The sequence below is a fragment of the Mesoplodon bidens genome, assembly GCF_964165515.1.
Source record: "Mesoplodon bidens genome assembly, chromosome: 6".
Classification (NCBI taxonomy): Eukaryota; Metazoa; Chordata; class Mammalia; order Artiodactyla; family Ziphiidae; genus Mesoplodon; species Mesoplodon bidens.
The window spans coordinates 103,602,878-103,621,845 of record NC_138162.1 but is presented as its reverse complement, the minus strand read 5'-3'; the positions used below and the strand labels follow the sequence as shown (position 1 = coordinate 103,621,845).

At 54.6% G+C, this 18,968-nt stretch overlaps 1 protein-coding gene across 1 annotated transcript; it reads left to right on the top strand.

Moving 5' to 3' along the window:
- Positions 1–8,313: 8,313 nt before the first annotated feature.
- On the top strand, positions 8,314–14,504 carry PHYHIP (phytanoyl-CoA 2-hydroxylase interacting protein; the record flags this gene model as incomplete). Its single annotated transcript, XM_081237626.1, has 4 exons — positions 8,314–8,490; positions 9,682–9,856; positions 11,718–11,835; positions 13,970–14,504. Exons 1-4 carry the CDS (start codon positions 8,326–8,328, stop codon positions 14,502–14,504), a joined length of 993 nt encoding a protein of 330 aa, XP_081093752.1. The 5' UTR covers positions 8,314–8,325.
- Between the last annotated feature and the right edge of the window lie 4,464 nt (positions 14,505–18,968).

Genomic DNA, 18,968 nt, shown 5'->3' with positions numbered 1-18,968 from the left:
TTCCCTGGTGGCTTAGTGGTTGAGAGTCCGCCTGCCAATGCAGGGGACACGGGTTCGTGCCCCGGTCCGGGAAGATCCCACATGCCGTGGAGCGGCTGGGCCCGTGAGCCATGGCCACTGAGCCTGCGCGTCCGGAACCTGTGCTCCGCAACGGGAGAGGCCACAACAGTGAGAGGCCCGTGTACTGCCACACACAAAAAAAAAAAAAAAAAAAAAAAGTCTTCGCTTTCCAATGCCGGGGGTGCAGGTTCAATCCCTGGTCAGGGAGGTAAGAATCCACATGCCTTGCGGTCAAAAAACCAAAACATAAAACAGAAGCAATATTGTAACAAATTCAATAAAGACTTTAAAAATGGTCCACATCCAAAAAAAAAAAATCTTGAAAAAAAAAAAAAGAAAAATAAGGGTGGATTGTTTCCAGGTGGATTGTATCTGTAATTTAACTTTGGCACCATTGATGTAAAAGCCATCTTTGCCTTGCGTTTTCCTATGTCTTCTCTATAGGTTCTTTCCTATGCAACTCTCTAAATAGAGTGTGGAGGGAAGCCTTTCCAGCCTGGCAGGAGTTCACATATTCAGTATGTGTTGTCCCAGGTGTCTTGCCATGCTGTGCCCAGGGGTATTCCATAGTTCCTACGCTATGCTGGTTCACTTCAGGTATAGTTTAGTGACTATTCCAGTATCTTCATTCTATCTGATTAGTCCTTCCCTTTCTCATTTCACTTGTGATTCTTTCTTCATTGTTCTTGATCTTCTTCCCTTGAAATTTCTTCTGCCCCTCCAACGTTTCATTAGTGTCTCTTCTAATAGCTTTTCAGAGTCCTTAAATATAATTCGGTATTTTTCCATGTCTTAAAGTTGTTACATATTTAAGTTTAAAAAGCTAAAAAACGTATTATATTCTTTAGTTGAATGAATACTCACGAATGTGTCCAGATTTTAGAATTAATGTTCTCTAGTAAATTCGAAATAGGTGACTGGTGAGGGTTGTAGGAGGTCTAAACATAATTTTGAACAGGTAAAGAAAATAAACACTGAGAAATCCACACAGTTCTCAGAAACAGTCACTGCCCACTCCTGTCATTGTCGACACTTGTAAATGAACAAGGTGGTTTTTATGGGCTGTCTGGATGTGTCTGCATTCATTGGCCCCTGAGATCTCCACACGTAGTTCAACCATGGGGAAACAGACGTAAACATTTTGAGTCTAAAAAGTGCATGAGCAATGTTAAGACTAGATTTTTTTCACTTACAGACTCATTCTCTGTTACCTCAGACTCTATATTTGCTCTGTGCCCTTCTACCACGAAGAACCCAGCCTTTGTACTCAGACGTGATTTGACTCTAGCTTGACTTCTTATGGATCGAGTCTCATTTCCCATTATCTGCCTTTGAAAATGGGGTTGATAGATCCACCCCTCAAGGTCCTTGTGAGAATCGCATGCCTAGCACTGTGTCTTGGTGCTTAATAGACGCTTTTGTTATAATTGTAATCATAGCTTAGATATAATATTTAACATGGAAACTTCCAAGCATGGACAAAAGTGGAGACAATAGCTTATTGAATCTCAAAGTGCCCGGCTTCAATAATTATCCACCCATGCTGATCTTTCATATACACACCCCATGTCCCCCCGAGATTATCTTGAAACAAATCACAGATATGATGTTATTCATCCATAAATATTAGAATGTGTATCGCTGAAGGATATTCTCTTAAAAGAATAACCCTAAAACATTATCAGAACTAATAATTCCTAAATATTATCAAAGATCCAGTTAGTATTCAAATTTTAACTGCTGTGAAATCAGTATCCAAATAAGGTCCCTTTATATTTATTATACCTCTTAATATAATCAGTATCCAAATAAGGTCCGTTTATATTTATTATACCTCTTAATATTTTACTGGAAAAAATAATTAAAGCGTGGGAAGAGATTTTGCTGCAAGAATGTCCCTTGCAGTGTTGTTTAGAATGGAGAAAATGTAAACTAAGTTAATCAGAGGAGATGGGAATTGGCTCCAAAGAAATAGAACATATTTAAATTTAAAACAATACTGTAGGGAATTCCCTGGTGGTCCAGTGGTTAGGACTTGGTGCTTTCACTACCGTAGGCCCAGGTTCAATCCCTGGTCAGGGAACTAAGAGCGGTGTGGCCAAAAAAACCCCCAAAAAACAACTGTAGAAAGACTATGTAATGAACAGAAAACGTATTGGTAAGTGAAAGAAGCAAGTTATAAAACAGTATTTATACTTTCTATTTTTGCTAATAAAGTATATATCATATACACCTATTTCTGAATGGTGAGGGAACCAGCAATTTTAATTCTCTCAAATTTTAGAATTAATTCTTCTCGTCTTTCTACAATGATCATGTATGGCTTGTGTAATAAAAGGTTATTTTTAAAAAAATGCAGCCAAAGTGCATCTTGGCAGTTGTTTGGTTTCATCCGGAGTTATATTTGGCTTATCGTGCTTTCTTCTTACCATGTGTTTTCTCATGTGATCTGCAGAGAAGTCCTCTGAGGCAAGAGGAGGCAGGAGCTCTGAGAGGGTTTGTGTCTTCCCTTGACACTAGCGCCCAGCTCCACGAAAGTGCATTCAGATAGCGAGTGTTCTCTGCTTGGGGCACATGATCTCATGCGGTCTCTGTGTGCCATCCTGTGAAGGTGGGAGGCGGGGGTGTGCTGAGACTAGTCTTCCTTTACAGATGGGGAAACCGAGTTGCTGTCCTCAGGTGGGTTGTAGGGCCAGGTGTTGGTGCAGATGTCTGATGCTGGCCATGACCATGAGATGACACGGTGCATCTCTTTGGAGTTTCAACTTCTCAGTGTAGGTGTGTGAGGAGCGGGACCTACTCATGTTTGGCCATGGGAGGGCTTAACCCTGCCACGGTGTAACACCCCACATCGCATTGTGAGGTTCAGGATCTGACCAAACTTGCCCGGGTTCTCCATGCCCATTTAGGGTAGGATTGGCTTCTGCTGTCTTTGCTTTCTGTGAACTGTTCACTTTCTGTCCACGTCACCTCCTCTAACCTTTGCTGCCGATGTCTGCAGCCTCTGAGTCCCTCTCAGGGAGTGTCCCTACACTCAGCTCAGGCCTCCTACGGTTCTCTGAGGCCCTCACCCATGGCCTGCCTGCTGTGTCTGCTGTGTCTGCACCAAGACCTCCCCACCTTCCACCACGCTGCTGCTTCCGCCTTCTCCTCTTGGCTGTGCTCCCCCTGCTCTCTGGAGCTGGTCCTCACTCCTTTTGTGCATCCATATCTGTACCCTCAATTTAGCTGTATACGCCTTGTTCTCTAACTGGGTCTCTAAATGCCCATCTTTTCTCCCCTAAAAGACAGAGGGCTCTTTGCAGGCAGGCACGGTCCATAATGATGGCGATGATAACAGCTCTGATGCATGACTGGGCACATCTGGTAGATCAGCCAGAGCTTTGAGATTTATGGTGTGATTTCTCATTCAGTGATGACAACAAACCTGTGTTATTATCCCACTTGATAGATGGAGAAACTGAAGCTCTGAGAGGTTGAGTAACTTGTCCAAGGTCACCCAGCTAGAAAATGACAGAGCAAGAATTTTGACCGTATCTGTCTGACTGCAGAGTCTGTGCTTTTCCACACTGTACATACTCCTTGTCACTGTTGTTTGCTTGACTCAGATTTCCTTGAGTGTTATTCATGGTGGCATCCTCAGGGTCCTCATTTCGGGTGGCAGAAAAGCTTCCTGTTGTTAAGACAGCAGATAGGAATCCCTCTGGTCAAGGTATTCAGGGCTTGGCTTCTCCGAGCCCAGGTGGCTGGCTGGGCTGAGAACACTCCAAGCTCCGTGTGTCCCTCCCACCCCCACTTTCTTGCCTCTGCTCTTCTTTCACTGCCCCACAACTTCTTTCTCTTGTTTTTTTATCCCCCCTGGGGAACTTAAGTAGCCAGACATTCTCCCTTGACGATCAGGGGGCCCTGGAGCTGCAGGTCTGATATCTCTTGACCGAGTTGGTAAGAAAATGGAGCCACAGATCAGCCAAAGGCCCTGAGGAGAGAATCCAGACTGTAGACAGAACCCCCCTCCTGCCCGCCTGCAGCTCACATACCCCATGTGAACCCTTCCCCTTCACAGCCCCCCTCCCTATCTGCCAATCAGAATCCTTGCTTTGGAGCTCCTGAGCCCTTAGGCGAAGCCCCACCCCTCTCCCAGCATCCTGAAGTTTAGGGGCTGCCTTCAAGTGAGAGATTTCCAAGCAGGGGTGTGCTGGAGGGACTTCTTCTGAGGGCAGCTTGTCCTGGAAGAATGGGGGAAAGGTGAGCACTGCCACTGTCTCCAAGGACATCAGTGTAGCTCCCTGGGAGACCCTCTGCCCTTTCCCCCTCCCACCAGCCCAGGCGAGCAGGGACCAAGCTTGCTTATTGTCACCTGACGCTGGGCAGCCACTGATCCCATTGGTGGAGCCAGATTCGGTCTGGCTCTTTCGTTCTTTCTCGCCTTCTCTGCCTCTCTCTCCTCCACGCCGCCGCTTTGATTTCGCTCTTGTTTCTCTCCTGGCGCTCGGCTGGGAACATCGCCTCTCGGGGGGCAGCAGCGTTGTGCTGCAGAGCCAGGAAGGAGCTGCCTGCGGGGCATGGAAGAAGCCTCCTTGGCAGCTGAGAGAGGAGCCAGGGGAGCGAGAGAGCGCTGCTGCCTTTGACCCAGGCGTCCGGCTGCTGCTCCTCAGCCTGGGGAGACTGTCCACGCAGAGGTCTCTCCCCTCCCTCCCTTCCAGCTCTTCCTCTGCAGAGCCCAGTGGAGCCAGGTGAGTGTCCTTCCTCCCCAGAGGATCGATCCTGCTGTCAATCCCGAGAGGGACTCAGGTGGCCAGGGACTAGGAGCTGGGGGCGCCAGGGTCCTGCCACTGCCCGAGGTGCCCACCTGGATAGCCGGGGCTGACGACCTTGTCCCCTTTCCCCCAGGCCCTTGGCAAAGGGGTTCACAGCTGGATCCAGTCCCTGGGGCACCACAGTCAGCCCGTGACCATTCTGCTGCAGTGAGCGATGCCAACGGGGACAGCGGGGTGGGGGGATGCGTCCCCTCTGGCGTGTGGTGGCTGTTCTGAATGGGCATGGGCCGGGGGTATCGGTGTGTTCAGCACGAGTGCCTGCTTGCCGGGGAAGTGGAGGCTTGCTTGCGTACATAGTTCTGTCTGCCTGCACTTATGCTCACGTGTGGCGGGTCTGGGAACATACATGTACATGTGAGGTCCATGGGGGGGATCAGTTATCTGAGCAGCCTGGGGGCTGTGTGGGCGGGGGTTGGTGTGAGGCAGTTTATTTATGGGGTGGACATCTCACTTGTCACGCGTGTGGGAGTGCATTTTGTTGGGGGGCTGACTGCATGCGACCAGAGGGTTTCTACGTGGGGAGGCGCAACTCCAGAGCAGAAGGGGGATGGAGGTGGGGAGAGCGGGCAGAAGCCTCTGTCCGTGGGCAGGCCCGCGTGCGTAGGTGCGCAAACCTGTTGGCATGTGAAGGATCAGGGCTGGCGGAGCCTGGCGGAGACAAACACGTTTTCAAAGTCTGTGGCTTTGAGCCTGGAGAAGCCGTGAGAGAGGACGCCAGAATATGGGCAGAGGTTGACGTGTGTGCGAATGCACATGTGTGTGCAAGCAGGCGGAGGGGTAGCGTGCCTCTGTGGAGGCGGCACGCATGCATGTTGGTGCCTGTGGCCTCCTTTCCTCCCCAAATATGGCTTGTGGGAAGGCGTGTGTGCCTACGTGTGTGTGTGAGAGCCTGTGGACGTGAACGTGCGTGGGTCTGTGTGGAGGTGGCAGCTTGTGGAGGGACAACTGTGGGACATTCTTAGAACGTGGAAGGTGGCGGAGGGTACCTGAGTGCGTAGGTGAGTGTGTGGGACGAGGATGTCTGAGGAGGCGTGTGCAGCCCTGTGTGGCAGGTGTGGGTGGGCATACCCAGTGCATCTGTGTGCGTGCGTGCCTGCCTGTGTGTGGGTGTGTAAATGCTCGTCTTGGGGTGGATTACACGGGACCGTGGGTGTTTCTCAGGTGCTGTCTCAGCCTGTCCCTCAAACCCTGCCCTTCTCCATCATGGGGGCTTGGAGACCCGGGTGCACGCCCATCCTTGGTCCACTCGGCTTCATTGTTCTCCCAGTATCACTCACTGCCTCCCCGCAAGCTAGCATGGGGGAGTGACCTGAGCTCTCCTAGAACTGGAGAGAAGAAAGGAGGAGCCAGGTCCTGGAGACCCCTGCCACCAAACACGGCTGCCCCTGCTGCCCCTGCCTCTGGGAAGATGCTGAGGAGAGGAGCACAGGGACAGGAATAGGTGTCCACCCACAGGCTAGGCGTAGACTGTGTCCCATGTGGGTGGGAGGTGGCCGCTCAGGCCCTCTGGGGTGGCTGTGTGTCTGTGTTGGTGTGCGTGGGTGCATGTGTGTGTGTGGGTGCATGTGGGGGGCACACATGTGTCTCAAGGGATGGCAACTCCCCCCTGCTCCACACCTGTCCCCAGGAATTACCAGCTGGTTTATTATCATACAGTTGTTTCTAGACACTGATCCCATTCTGTTTGATTTCGGGGTGGCCCTGGTAGCACCCCTGTGCTTATTCACCATAGGATTCCCCATACGCGAAGCCACTGGCATTTGGCTGAACTTCACAACAGGCAGGCACACGCTTTAGGGTGGGAAGCTAAGATGAAACAAGGATTCAGGTGACATCCTGGGACAGGTGAGGGCCATCACCCATATCCTTCGCCCTGTGCCTGCCGCCCAGGCAGCCCAGGGGTTAATTTAGAGGTGTCAGTCCCCAGAGCAGGCTTAATTGACAGGAAGGTGTGGGTTGGACCTTCTGGGAGCTATAAATAGAAGTACCTGCTTTCGAAGGCACAAGGTACAGCTCACCCTTAGCGCCTGGGTGAGGAAGAGGGGAGGGGGAGAAAAGGAGATGACACTCCAGAAATCTGAGGTGTGCTGGGCTGGGCTTGAGGCAGGCATGAGCTCGATGGGGTAACGAGCACATGCCCCAGGACAGAGTCCAACCACATTCACGTTCTTGTCCCAGAGACAGTCACTCCCCCTTCCTCTCACTCCCCACCCTGTTCTCCGGAGCTCCTGTGAGCCAGGCCAAAGTCAAGGCCAGAGTCAGCTCATCCTAGCTAAAGCACAGTTGAGAGTAATGGTGGTGCGGTCCTTTCACACCTGGAACAGCAGCCAGGGGTAGAAGCAAAGGAGTGAGAGAGGGAGGTGAGAGAAAAAGCAATTCCTTGAAAGGGAAAGATGGAAGGAGGAAAAATAAATAGCGGTAAAACCACGTGCACCTGTGCACACACACTCCACATGTGTCACACACACACACACACACACACACACACAAGGGGACACAACCTAAGCTTCATGATAAAGAGCTTGGGCCCTGGAATCAGACAGACCTGAGTTCAAATCATTTTGCAGCTGTGTGACCTTTGACCTCTTAGTACCACCCCCCCACCCCACCGACCTCAGCTACTTCATCTGTAAAATGGGGATAATAATAGTACCTACCTATTGTGAGGCTTGCATGAGATGATGCTTGTGAAATTATTAGCACGTAGTTGGCCTGCAAGAGATGTAAAGGTAAAAACTAGTAATTTAAGAGTCAAGCGACAGAGGATCTGCTGAAAGAAAAAGAACGAGAGTTGAAATGTTACAGGTGGAAGAGAACCGTGGCCGTGCTGGATGTCCCCTCCCACCGCCAGTGGATTCACGTCATCTCGGTGGCACTCATACTCCCAGCCCCGAGTTGTGGTGGCCCTTGCTGAGTCACCCCCAGGGAGGAGGGGGCCTGAACCCGAGAGCCCTGGCATCCTGGGCCTCTTGGCTGCCAGCGCCCCTTGCCGGCCTCACCCTCACACCCTGCCCCTGGCGGGGGCTTCCTGCCGCTCCTCCACCGCCTGGCACTGCTCTCTCCACCCCACCCCTTTCTCTTTTCACGCCTGCTGGCTGAGGGCCCCCCTCCTTGGCTCCATCTGCTGCAAATCTGTCCCGCCCCACGTTTGAAGCATTCCCACTGCCTCCGCCACCTGTCAGGTGCCATCTGCTCTGCAGACACCTCCCAGGAGAGCCAAGAGCCCCTGAGGGGGCCACCCCAGCCCACCTTCGGCCCCACCCCTCCAGTCCTCCTCGTGTTATCTTCCCATCAGATCTGATGAGGCAGGTGCAATCGATGGCTCCTCAAGGTTCCACTTTGCAAGTGATGTTGGGAGCAAGACATTCTAGAAGATTCCGTGGCGGGGAGGGAGGTGCTGAGTCTTCCTCTCTCCTCAGTCCACACAGAAGCCAAACCAGTGGGGAGCATGGAGCTGCTGTCCACGCCCCACAGCATCGAGGTCAGCAACATCACCTGTGACTCCTTTCGTATCTCCTGGGCCATGGAAAACAGTGACCTGGAGAGGGTCACCCACTACTTCATTGACCTGAACAAGAAAGAGAATAAGAACTCCAACAAGTTCAAGCACCGGGTGAGTGCAGGGTGCCCAGAGCGCCTCCTCCGAGCCCCTGCTCTTGAAGGGGGCAGGATAACAGAACACCTAGAGGGGACAGTTGGGAGTCAGAGAGGCCCGACTCCAGTCCAGCTCTTACTGCGTAATCTTGGGAAAGTTGTTTAACCTCTCTCCTCCACTGGTAAAAAGGGAATAATAATAATGCCAGCTTGGGAGAGGCTTCATTGCGGTAATTGTCTGTGTGGTATTTGGCTTCGGCCCAGCACACAGCAGACACCATCATCGGCATCATGGCTGGACCTTCACATGGGGTGGGAAAACCCAGGGTGTGGCCTCAGACGTCACACCTGGGGGTGGCGTATCAGGGGTCCGACAAAGCCCCCGACTGAGAAAGCAGCCTTATTGTTGACCGGGTGGGCAACGTGGGCCACGAACAGTGTTGTGCCCCTTTGCTTGGTCCTCAGGCCCCTGTGATCCTCTTCTGTCCCCGACCCTCTGGCCTATTCTTTGCTGGGTTTAGAAGAGGGATGGCGAATCCTGCACTGGCTGGGATGTCCTTTCCCTGGGTTGGAGCCGACGTGGGGGCGGGTGGGAGGAAGGCTCCCATCTTCTCAAGCTGGCAGAGAGGCAGGGGGAAGAGTGAGGTGGGAAGGAGCTGGTTCCCACGACGACCGCATCGTGTGGGTTACTCGCCCTCTCTCTCTTTGGAACTGGTTCTCCAATCTGGGTGTCTTTTGGCAGGCCAGTTGCCACGGTGACGTGACTGTTCCACACCACCCCCTTAACCCTCCCCCCCAAAGAAGAAGGCATATTTTCCCTTCCTCCCTGGCTTCTCAGCATTTGCCGTTGCCGTGGAGACAGCACTGCAGTGTGCAGAGCTCTCGAAGTCTCCCTCGGAAAAGAAGGTCTCGCCGCCCTCAACTTTGCGGGCCTCCACCCCAGTGGTCTTTCTCCTCAGTTCCCAAGAGAACGGGCATCGGGGGTTAAGGGGGTGGAGGCCAGGGAGTGTCTGTATGGCCTTCCCAATGGCCACTGCTTGCTTCTGCAGGAAAATGGTGGCCAGGGCACCGAGCCATTGAATCCTTGAGGCTCTGGCTGTCCTCAGCAGGAAGGCGGCCATCTGGGGGAGTGAGAGGTCTGGGGGAATGCCAAGAGTGGACGTGACCCCCAATCTGACTCTCGGCTCTCTGTCCACGCCCCATGTCTCAGGATGTCCCCACCAAGCTCGTGGCCAAGGCCGTGCCGCTGCCCATGACGGTGAGAGGCCACTGGTTCCTGAGCCCCCGCACGGAGTACAGTGTGGCAGTGCAGACCGCCGTGAAGCAGAGTGACGGGGAGTACCTCGTGTCTGGCTGGAGCGAGACAGTCGAGTTCTGCACCGGGGGTGAGGCCCTGCTGTCGGGCTGCTTTGGCACATCTGGTTTAGTGACGGTCAGGAGGGGACTTCCTCTTAACCCGGCATGCGCTTAGGAACACGTGCTGTACGCAGGCACCATGCTTCGGTCAACAGGGAGGCACCCATGGATGAGACCCACCCGTGCCCCCCCAGAGCCTGCAGTCTGATGCAGGAGGCAGACGCGAGCACTGCTAATTATGTTGACAATACCTCTTCCAGAAAGGGATGGAGTTACTTTTCTGGCTTGGGGCAAGCATAAGTGGGGGAAAATACACATAACATAAATTTACCATCTTCACCATTTTTCAGTCCAGCAGCGTTAAGTACATTCACATTGGTGTGCAATCCATCTCCAAAACTTTTTCATCTTCCCAAACGGAAACTCTATGCCCCTTAAACAACAACTTCCCGTTCCCCTCTCATTCCACACCCTGGCAACCACCCTTCCACTTTCTGTCTCTGTAAATTTGACTACTCTCGGTACCACATGCAAGGAGAATCACACAGTATTCGCCCTTCTGTGATTGGCTTATTCATTTAGCATACTGTCCTCAAGGTTCATCTATGTTACAGCATGTGTCAGAATTTCTTTCCTTTTTAAGGCTGAATAACACCCCATTGTGCGGATGGACCATGTTTTGTTTATTGATCATTGGTTGATGGACAATTTGTAGGACAATCACATTTTGTTTGTCTTGAGCCTCCACGTAGGCTGGGAAAACCATCCCACAAACTCACCTATTAGCTTGCAAATTCCAACATGAACAAATACTGGGCTTCTGCATACTTGCTCACTGATGACCCAGGATCAGCCCCATGATATTCCATTCTTTTGGTGCCCACGGTGAGAACTGCTCCAGATCTCCCTCTGTCACAAGGAAGGGGCATGAACATCCTTAGCCCCAGGCCTTGGAGGCTGCTGACTCCAACCTCTGCCAAAGTCTGTGCCCCAAGTCTCCTTGACCTGCCTTTCTCTTTTGAGTGGTGTTTTTTTCTTAGCTCAGCTGCAAAACGCTGCTCTCTGGAGGTGCTCCTGCACCTTGCAGGGAAAGCCTCTTGGTTTACCCCAGAACTCTACATGTAGTGGGAGGTCATTCAAACTGGGGAGCTGGGGATGGCTGCAGTTCAGTTCCTCCTCCTTTTGTCAAACCCAGCACCCTGGCCAGGGCTGCATCAGCAAGGAGGAAAGGGCACCTCTTCCTACTTTGTGCAAAGGCACTGTCTAGGCTAGCAGCAGCCCTGACTGGGCTCCACGGCCCCAGCCTCTGGCCCTGGCCCAGGGAGTCCAATTTGACTATGCTGTTTCCAACCTTCCTCCTTTCTCATGGGATGCCCCAGACCCTGGTCTGCCTAAATATTCACCTTGGTTCTCTGCAGTTTCCTCCTGACTCTCCACCTGAAATTACAACTGGCTTCCATGCGGTGGTGTGGGCAGCCTCCTACCTGGTGGATTTGAGGGGCTCTCCCCAAAGGACCTCAGATTGTCTCCTCTCAGTCTTTTGCCTCTTGGTCCTCTTTTCACACGAGGATGGTCTGGGATCATCGCCTCTGGTGCCCTCGCTGTACATGACTGTATAACTGGGCAGCCCTCTGCCCTTTTCTGATGCAGAGCCCTGAGCCTCTGGCAATAGGGCCCAGAGGTGACAAGGACAGACAGCATCCAGCTGCTCATGTTCCCAGCCAGGCCAGGTGGTCCGCTCCTAACTGGTCCAAGGTGCTGTGACTGTCTGGTCTCCCCTGCGCCCTGACGACAGAGGTGGGCCGGCGTTCACGGTACGCAGTGGGTGATCTGTGGGGCAGGCTGCGATCCCCTGCTTGGCCCTCGACTGACCCACCTGGACTCTTTCAGATTATGCCAAGGAGCACCTGGCCCAGTTGCAGGAGAAGGCCGAGCAGATTGCAGGCCGCATGCTCCGCTTCTCCGTCTTCTACCGCAACCATCACAAGGAGTACTTCCAGCACGCCAGGTACGGCCGGGTCTCTCCTTCCTGCCCTGGATCTGGCCGGCGCCCCCGCCGTCTGACGTCACCCCCACCCCTGTTAGTTGCCAGACCCTCCTCTGGAGTCCTCACCACGCCCATAACCCAGGCTGGATCTGGGGGGGATGTTAGGCTCCAGGGAAGGAGAGGGCTCTCAGGATGGGGCTGCCTGAGGGCACCACGCTAACAGTCATGAGTGGACGAGGTCCTGGCTTTGATCCTCCTTTCGGAGAGTTCCTTTCACTGGGTTCTAGGGCTGCAGGTCAGCTGTCCCTCCAATTCAGGCCCTGGGTCCCAAGGGAGGTGGTGAGGGGAATACAGAATGAGAGGATTCTCTGTACGAAGAGTTGTGGTCTTCACACTGCGTGCTGGGAAACCTGGAGGCTCCGGGGAAGGATCTCAGGACGCCCTTTAAGGTGGTGCCGAGGGACTGGAGAGGAAATCAGAGGATGAGGCTTGCTGAGCCCTGCACCTGTCACCCAACCAGAGAGGCTTCAATTTTTTTTTTTAATAAATTTATTTATTTATTTATTTTTATTTTATTTTTGGCCGCGTTGGGTCTTCGTCACTGTGCGTGGGCTTTCTCTAGCTGCGGCGAGCGGGGGCTACTCTTTGTTGTGGTGCGCAGGCTTCTCATCGCAGTGGCTTCTTTTGTTGCAGAGCACGGGGTCTAGGCACACGGGCTTCAGTAGTTGTGGCACGCAGGCTCAGTAGTTGTGGCTCGTGGGCTCTAGAGCACAGGCTCAGTAGTTGTGGCGCACGGGCTTAGTTGCTCCGCGGCATGTGGGATCTTCCCGGACCAGGGCTCGAACCCGTGTCCCCTGCATTGGCAGGCGGATTCTTAACCACTTTGCCACCAGGGAAGCCTGAGGCTTCAATTTAATTGCCTCTGGCCTGCCTGTGTATAATTTCCTTTGGGGATAAAAGAGAGGGGTTCTGCTTGAATGTTCGAAACATTTCAAAAATGTTTGAAAATTGGTGACCCCATCCAACACCCTCAGCCTACAAATGGGGAGCCTGAGGCCCAGAGGGCCAGCAGAACCAGGCAAGAGTGAGGCTGGACCAGGGGCTGCCCATCCTCACCATGCTGGCTGCTAGTGCTCCAAGTCCTCGTCCTTCTAAGGGGGCCAGGGCAAGCTGCCCCTGTTACTGTCTTCATCACTGCAGTCAGCTCGGGCGGGGCGTTTTGACCTGACCCTGGGGAGGGGTTCTTTGGTGTTTGTACGAAAGAAGAGAGGCAGTAGGTGAGTGGTGAGGACAACGGCCAGTTGGGCTCCTCTATCAGCAAGCAAGGGAGAGACAGAGAGCACCCATAGGTGCCAGAATATAAAGATGAATAGGGACCTCCCTGGTGGTCCAGTGGTTAAGACTTTGTGCTACCACTGCTGGGGGCATGGGTTCGATCCCTGGTCAGGGAACTAAGATCCTGCATGCCGTGGGGCTCAGGAAAAAAATAAAAAGATGAATAAAGGCATAGTCCCCCCCTCTCGCAAACCTCAGAGTCTATCAGGGGAAGTACAGACAGAAGGAATATAATACGTATGTGTGATTGCTGAGTAAAGTTCAGTGTCCTGCGCATAGTAGGCAGTCGAAATTTTGTTGAATGTAAGTGCTTGCTGTTCCTGGAAGGTTCTGGAGAGGAGGGGACACCTGAGGGATGATTAGAAGTTTGCCAGGTGGAAAAATGTGGGAGGGGCAGCCCAGGCAGCGGGAAGAGCACTGCAAAGGCACAGAGGAAGGAAAGACCTGGGGTGGGGTTCCCGCTGGAGGATGTTACCTGTTAACCTGTGCGTTTGGGGGTGTTGGGAGATGGGGCCCGAAAGACCAGATCTTTATGGTGTTGCTTTTTGTGCAAGTCCCATCAAAGGGCTGTAAGCTGGGGAGTGGCGCGTTCAGATCTCTCCTCCGTGAAGAAGTGGGCTGGATCAGCCTGTCTCCAGGGCCCTCCCTTCTCTTGCATCCTGGAATGTTCTATTTGTGACTGGTGGAGGCGGTAGCTGGTGGGAGAGCTGGGAGCTGGGCTGACACCCTCCTCGGTCACACATAGCAGCCAAGCCTCAGTCCAGCTAACCAATGGCATTTTCTCTTCCCCTGGGCCTTTCCCCGCGCCCGGGGTGGGCAGGACCCACTGCGGGAACATGCTGCAGCCCTACCTGAAGGACAACAGTGGTAGCCATGGCTCCCCGACCAGCGGCATGCTCCACGGGGTCTTCTTCAGCTGCAACACGGAGTTCAACACAGGCCAGCCCCCACAGGACTCCCCCTACGGCCGCTGGCGCTTCCAGATCCCTGCCCAGCGCCTTTTCAACCCCAGCACCAACCTCTACTTTGCGGACTTCTACTGTATGTACACGGCCTACCACTATGCCATCCTGGTGCTGGCCCCCAAGGGTTCCCTGGGGGATCGCTTCTGCCGTGACCGCCTGCCCCTCCTGGACATTGCCTGCAACAAGTTCCTGACCTGCAGCGTGGAGGATGGGGAGCTGGTCTTCCGCCACGCCCAGGACCTCATCCTGGAGATCATCTACACCGAGCCTGTCGACCTGTCCCTGGGCACCCTGGGGGAGATCAGCGGGCACCAGCTCATGAGCCTGTCCACTGCTGACGCCAAGAAAGACCCCAGCTGCAAGACCTGCAACATCAGCGTGGGCCGCTAGGGACTTCTGGGGAGCTGGGGGGCCAGGGAGAGCTGGCAGGCAGGGTGGTGATGGGTGGCATAGGTGCAGGGAGCTGGCTTTCTCTCCCCTGCCGCCCTGCTCCGTCCATGCCATCCATCTCCCTCTTCCCTTCCCTTCCCTTCCCCAGGGCACTGGAGGCAACGGAGGGTGGTCCCTTGGTAGGCATGGCCCACCCATGCCTGGTGGGGTTGGGAAGGCTTCTTAGCCTCAGCAGGTTGGTGGGGAGTTGGGGGGGGGCGGGTGGATTTCTAGAGACTTCCCCTTTCCTCTGGTTTCCTTGCCCTGCTGTTTCTTGCCTCATCCCAGGCCTCCATCTCAGAAGACTTGCCGCCTAGGGCTCTCCCGGGGAAGCCTTCCCTTCCAAGGCCCACCTGTAGCTTGCCTGCCTCCGGAGGTGAGCCGAGAGCTGTGGGCGTGCTCTTCCTTAACCCCACCCCCTCCCGCTCAGGGCCAATCACAGACTGCCCCTCCCCGTGAGTCGGGCCTGGAGCTTCCCACCGCAGGCCCGACCCTCTCCCTCTATAAATAGTCTCCTGCACCGCTGTGAGCCCCGCCCCCTCCCGCCCCCTCCCGCCCCCTCCCGCCCCCTCCCGCCCCCTCCCGCCCCCTCCCGCCCCCTCCCGCCCCCTGCTTCTTACCACGAGGCACCCTCTTCCTGCACGGGGAGGGCTGTGCCTCCCCTTCTCCATCTGCCCTCTGGAAAAGGGGCCTCTTTTTCTCTTAGCTTCGGGGGCACCTGGCTGCTGGTGTTTCCCCTTTTTCCGTCTGGAGATGGTGTAAATCCCGGCGTACTTTCTCCCTTGCTCAGAGTGCTGGGTCTGCAAAGGCAGCCGCTGGGGTCGAGGAGGGGGCAAGAGACCCCTGAGACCCAGAGGGACCCCTTCCTCAGCCGGGAGTGGGCGGCCTCACGCCGGGGGGACCCGGCGTGGAACTGGAAGTGAGGGCGTTCCCCCAGAGCCCTGGCACCCCGCCTGGCTGCGCGCTTGCTCGCTCGCTCTGCCGCGGCGCCGCCACTGCCCTGTGCCTGTGTGTCATCTGGACTGTGGCTTCCCTGCCCCGCCCCCCCTCGCGCCCCTGCCCACTGGCCCTGTCGGGTACCCACCGCGAAGCTAGCCTAGTGGCGGAGAGGCCCTTCCCTGGGGAGTTCTTGGTGAGGTCTTTCCTGGGCCACTCAACGTTTTCACCTCTTTCCTACTTTTGTACGGGTCATGGGAGTGGTGAGAGTGGACCCTGGGGACAAGCAGACTGCGTGGGGTGATGGGGAGAGGTGTCAGCTAAGGCAGGCAGCTGTTTGGAGGATGCCAGAGGTGATGTCAGGTGGTGGGAGGCAGCCCCCAAGGTGACAGCCGGATTTCTGCGATGAAGGACGGAAGCGGGCAGCAGGCTAACAAGGCCATAGCTCAGTGAGTGGGCAGATAGGACAGCTGGTTGCCTCTTCTGTAGCCACAGGGAGTGGTGTGGTCAGCTGTCTCCGTGGCATGGATCAGGGCTGGGGGCCGTGGGAGATGCATGGAGGAGAGGACGTGGGCCCCAGGCCCTTTCCCCTCTGCTGAGGGCAGCGGAAAAGGCCCGCTGCCCTCCCCTGGCCTCGTGTTTGCCCTGGGCTGGGGGCACACCCGCCTGTGTGCTGTGCTTGCGACGTGCATCAATAAACCACCATGGCCTGAGAGCCCCGCCTCTCCTTGGGCTCTGGGAGGGGTGGGGTGGGCAAGCTGTATAGTCACAGAAGAGCTCGAATGAGGATGCCCCCCAGGACAGGCCACCTGGAACCGTCTCCAAGGTTGTTCCACATCTCAGTGTGACAGGCAGGGCTCCGAAAGCAGAGCCACATCTCCAGCTTGGAAAGGACTTTGGAGGTCAATTTGGCGCTACCATGCACTCTGCAGATGGGGAAACTGAGGCCTCCTAGGGGACAACCTGGAGCAATCTGGAGGCCTAACCGAGGTCTGCAGGCCCCCTGTTTGGAGCCCTTCCCACTGCAGCAGCCTGCCACTGCATCAGACTCAGATGCCACTGAATTTCCCTCCCCCAGAGCCCGAGTGTCCGCTCCCCAGCAGGGCTCCTCGTTTGCAGATCTGAGTCACCTCTGCGTCTATTATTATGGACTTATTAAAATGATCCTCTGCTGGAGTGGAAAAACTCCAGAAAAAAACAGAGTCACCTCCCTGACACTGCCTGGCTCAGGGCCAAATGAACATGTGTCATCCAATGCTTGGGGCACAGCCTCCTTGCACTAGGAAGGAAAGCTGAAGGTCAAATGCCACTTCCTGAGGGCCTACTACGTGCCAGGCATCCGGCCAGGTGCTTTCACACACATCAGCTCCTTTATGCTTTCACACACATCAGCTCCTTTAGTCTTCGCAATGTCCCTGCACCGTATGATTCCCATTTAACAGATGAAGAAACTGGGGCACAAAGAGGTTAAAAGGCTTGCCCGTGTCTTACAGCCAGTAGGCAACAATGCCCAGGATTTAATTCAGAAGCTAGAATCCTTCCATTTCACTGCACTGTCTCCCCAGTGTATGCCAGGGACCACCTGGGACAGTAAGACACGGGCGGGGCAGGTCTCGAACACAGTGGCCCACCCAAGGGTCTCCACAGTGTTTCTGGCTGACCATGGCCATGCCTAGTTCCCGAATAACACCAGGGGGGGCTGTGGAGCCAAAAATGCCAAGGAAGCTTATTTTGAAGGAGTAGTGGGGAATATTTGGAGTTCACGATTCTAAGGATGGGGGGTGACCTCCAGGGTCCATCCTTCCGCCTCTGGGCGGGACCACCCCCCAGCACCAGCTGAGGGGTTTTCAGAGTCTCCCAGAGGCACAGGGTTCAATCTTCCTTTTGCAAAACCCTTCTGGGTTTCTTAGGAGGAGAGATTGGCTCCCAGAGTCCTCTTAGTGGGGGACGAAGGAGCCAGTTGAGGCACGGGTGGTGGGGGTGCTGCATACAGGTTTCCTCCAGAGAGCCTGTCCCTCCTTCCTCTCTCCAGATGGCCGCTCTCCGGCACTCGGCCAGCCCTGGGCGGCTCCAGGCACCTGTCACATAGAGCTGGGTCAGGGCATCTGCCAGAGTCTGCCCCAGGGTCCCTTCTGGCCTGTGTCCCTCTAATCTGACCTGGTGGAGGGAGAGAGGTCTATGTGTGCATAAACACACACACACACACACACACACACACACACACCACACACCGCCTACCTGGGCTGGATATGGAAGACAGCTTTGGCGGCCACAGAGAGCTGCAAGGGAAGACAGCTTTGGCGGCCACAGAGAGCTGCAAGGTAAGGGACAACCTTGGGCTGCAGCTGCCACTGTCCAGCAGAGGGGCCCCGAGTTAGCTAGTGCAGGCAGGGAGGGAAAATGAGGTGGTGGCCACCAAGGGGCACTTCCAGGTTACAGTGGGGTATTTTGCTGTGCAGACACAAACACAGACACACCCAATATATAGGCACAGCCTCATACACTCACACCTCACTCACACACACACACACTTCCCTATCCATTCCTTTCCTTCTGGGACAGCATCTTTCTTTTAATCCTGGCTGGATGACAGGCCCCCTGGCAAGGGGGGGAAGTGGGAAGGAAGGTGCCAGTTCTGAGGACCCTCACAGTTTCATTTGGCTTCGATATGTGTCTCTTCTCCATGTTAGGAAAAGAGGTGGCCAAGGTCCCAAGGAAAGGGACGAGGAGGGACCATTCCCCGAAACGGAGGGAGGCCTTCAGGAAGCTGAGCTGAGGTGATTGGCCATAAAACGGCTTGGCCACAGCATCTGGAAGAGATTGGAACCAGATGTTCCTGGGATGGGGAGGGGAGGGCTGGGAGGCTGGGAGGGGGCTGCAGCAGGAGAAGCAGGCTGGTCAGTGAAGGGGTGGGCCTTCTGACTCTCAGGGGAAAACATCTGGCCTCCTTCTCTCCTCCTTACTCCTCTCCCCAAGTCAGGCACTACTATTTTTGCAAACTGGGGCAGCAAATCTTTTCACATATTGTAGAATCAGCTTTGTGTGTAAGGACAGTCAAGAACAGGGTGTGACTTGGGAGGTGCCCAGAAAGGCTACCAGCTAGCCAGAAATATGTCCCCCGCTGCCCCGCAAGCCCCGCCTTGCTGTGGGTTAAGCATGGCCCTCTCTGGCACATGTAGTTCTGCGCTAAACTCCTAACGCACGACTGGAACCTGGTGAACCCAGAAGTTTCCTTTTAGCATAGGAAGAGCTTCATCCAGGAACTGGAGAATTGTTTGGCAGATGACAGGAAAAGAAGGCCCATTTACAGAGAGCCTGTTTTCCAGGCGCTGTGACAGGCTTCCTCCAAAGTCCACCTCTTCCTTTCTTGAAACACTGTGCTCTCAGCTTCTGTATCCAGATGGGGAAACCAAGGTTGAGAGCAGTTAAATGACTCACCAAGGGGCATGGAGCCACCAAATGGGAAAGCTTGTATTCAAAACCGGCTAT